Source organism: Micropterus dolomieu, linkage group LG14 (assembly GCF_021292245.1).
Source record: "Micropterus dolomieu isolate WLL.071019.BEF.003 ecotype Adirondacks linkage group LG14, ASM2129224v1, whole genome shotgun sequence".
Classification (NCBI taxonomy): Eukaryota; Metazoa; Chordata; class Actinopteri; order Centrarchiformes; family Centrarchidae; genus Micropterus; species Micropterus dolomieu.
The window spans coordinates 23,905,674-23,908,285 of record NC_060163.1 but is presented as its reverse complement, the minus strand read 5'-3'; the positions used below and the strand labels follow the sequence as shown (position 1 = coordinate 23,908,285).

The 2,612-nt window shown below is 39.7% G+C and overlaps 1 protein-coding gene across 2 annotated transcripts in view; it reads right to left on the bottom strand.

Moving 5' to 3' along the window:
* LOC123982636 (protein FAM171A2) overlaps positions 1-2,612 on the bottom strand; it is a 14,513-nt gene that overhangs the window by 7,831 nt on the left and 4,070 nt on the right. For both annotated transcript variants that reach the window (XM_046068300.1, XM_046068301.1), the window contains exon 2: positions 977-1,204. In XM_046068300.1, the coding sequence (XP_045924256.1) occupies positions 977-1,204 (228 nt within the window). The remainder of the gene's footprint in view (positions 1-976; positions 1,205-2,612) is intronic.

Below are 2,612 nucleotides of genomic sequence, written 5' to 3'. Positions count from 1 at the left end.
AGCACACAGCTCTCCTCTCCCTTCCAAACACTAGCTACCCTCCAGGCAGTCAGTGGACATAAAGTTGTTCCTGTGATGTAGAGACAGAGCTCAGTTAAAACTTTATGGATGAAAGATCCTTTTGTTACAGATTAATAACTCACCACTCTGAAACTCTTGCTCCAGTCCATGTTGCCAAGCTGGTCGGCAACATGTACAGCTGAACCGAAGCCGTGTTTACAGGCTTCTCACTGACCCGCCCTTCTCTGCTTCTGATTGGCTAGTAGTCCTTAACTAGGAACTGAGCATGTGCAACTCCCAACGAAGATCATTTAGAGACAAGATGTATCACTCCATAGCTAAAACGAAGCCTTCAACACAGGGTGAAAAGAGGAGCTGCAGCAATGTGCAGTATGACAAAAAATATGGTGTTTTTTGAAAATTAAACCATGTAAACCTGTTCTGGTACAACCTCTAAATAAGATTTTGAACATGAAAATGAGCATAATACCACCTCTTTAACAGTGATGATATCACTGATTAAATTAATTAAACACTTTTGACTATCCAAGCTGCTGTAGCTGCAGTAGTAACAGCGTTTGTTGCAGGTCTGATGGTGCTGACTGAAACTCCACAAAAAGGATTGAACAGCCTCTTGCTGCACAACCTCAAAACAACCCCACTTTTAGTTTACCGGTGTATAACGTCTACCGACAGCCTGCAATCACATGCAAAAACATTTTGAAACCATTACTAGCTACTGCAGGCAAGAGAACATATTTTGTATGCTTGTAAATTAAATTAAGAAGACTTTTTAATACCTATAAGACCTATTTAGGAAACTACATTTAATGGTTTTTAAGGATTTGCTGTGTGAAGAGACACAACCGTTTCACAGATGATTGAAGTGTGACAGAGTCATCAGAAGGAAAAACAAAGGGACGGGGAAATCGCTCTTCACACTTAATACACTGCGTTTCCCTCCTCTCTGACTTACAGGGGATGCGGCTGGAGTGCCAGGGCACAGAGTTGGTGACGTAGTCTTGTTTGGAGGCTGTAATGATGACCCATGTTCCTGTGCGGTACAGGAAGCTGACTCTCAGGACGCCATCGCTGCCGGCCCTGCTGGACGCCAAGATGGTTTGGTTGCCATGGACTTCCACCTGAGCGCCCGCCAACGGCGACAGGTCGCTGTTGTCAAACACCTGGACTTTTATCTGCACCTCTGTAGGAGCAGAAAGAGATAAATAAAAAATAAACACTTCGATTGCAGACCCACTTTTGGGTTCTTTAGAAACTGATTATGATTAGGGCTGCAACTATTGGTTATTCTGTTTGATTTGTTTGTTATTAATTGTTCAGTTTATAAAAAGTAAAACAAGGTCTTCAAATTTTATGCTTATCGATAACGACTATCAATTAGTCGGGATCAGTTTTATGTAAGGTAACAAACACAAGGTCAGAGATTGTGACAGGCAAACTGAATTTTAGATCGACAATGACCGAGTGTGTTGACTGTACTTGTTAAAAGAGTCGTTATCTGCAATGATACAGACGGGTGCATCGCTGCTTGTTCTGTCCTAAACCCAAAGATTAATTACTAAAGATTAATAAAAACAGAGAAATGCAGATAATTAATTAACACTTAATTTCAGTCCAATAGTTTGCTGTAACTTCCTAGAAAGGAAATTGAAAGTAAGGTTCCTGGAAAAAAAAACTTTTGTGCTAATTACAGGGAAAATGGAGACTGTGTTAATTAATCAGCTTTACCTAGAGAGTCTTTTAGTCAGTGCACTGCAGGTCAGCTGAACATACAAAAATATTAAATGTATCTATGGCAAGCTTTCAACTCAATGTATGTATTAATAAACAAATATTTATATATATATAATATTTGCTTGGGTTCAAGTTTTTAATAAAAGACAACTACCTAAACTCAATCAACTACTCTACCTATAATCAGCACCTACGCCTTTCCATAAGAACTCACAGGGAAATTATTGGGAAATTAAAACTGTTGTTAAGGAACTTTTTTTTGTTAATTATGTGTATGTCTTGTTTCAGCACTAAACAGAACAGACTAAACATTTTCATCAAGGACGCAAAAAGAATTGGCTGCTCTCTCATAGATTTCTTATTCCACTCATTCAAAAGTAGAGCTTTGTGATTTACTAGTCCTGTGTATTCCCATTATACTGTAGTATTAAAGGAGTAATTACTCTTGAGTATTGCACCATTTATCAATTATAAAATGACCTACAAAGTGAGTTTGTCTGTACGTCCACAGGTTAGTGTTGTAGTCAAGACCGCCCAAACTGAGACCAAGTCAAGACCAAGACCAGAGTTTATCGAGACCGAGTCAAGACCAAGACCAGAGTTTATCGAGACCGAGTCAAGACCAAGACCAGAGTTTATCGAGACCGAGTCAAGACCAAGACCAGAGTTTATCGAGACTGAGTGAAGACCAAGACTTTTAGGGGCTGAGACCAAGACCAAGGGAGGGCGATACCGAGTGAAGACCGGTTCCCCACATTACATGACACAATAAAATGTGGAAAGAGATCACAGGTGCTTCTCAAATTGATCTGAAAGATCCACATTCCCATTAAAACACCCACATACAAACACTAAGA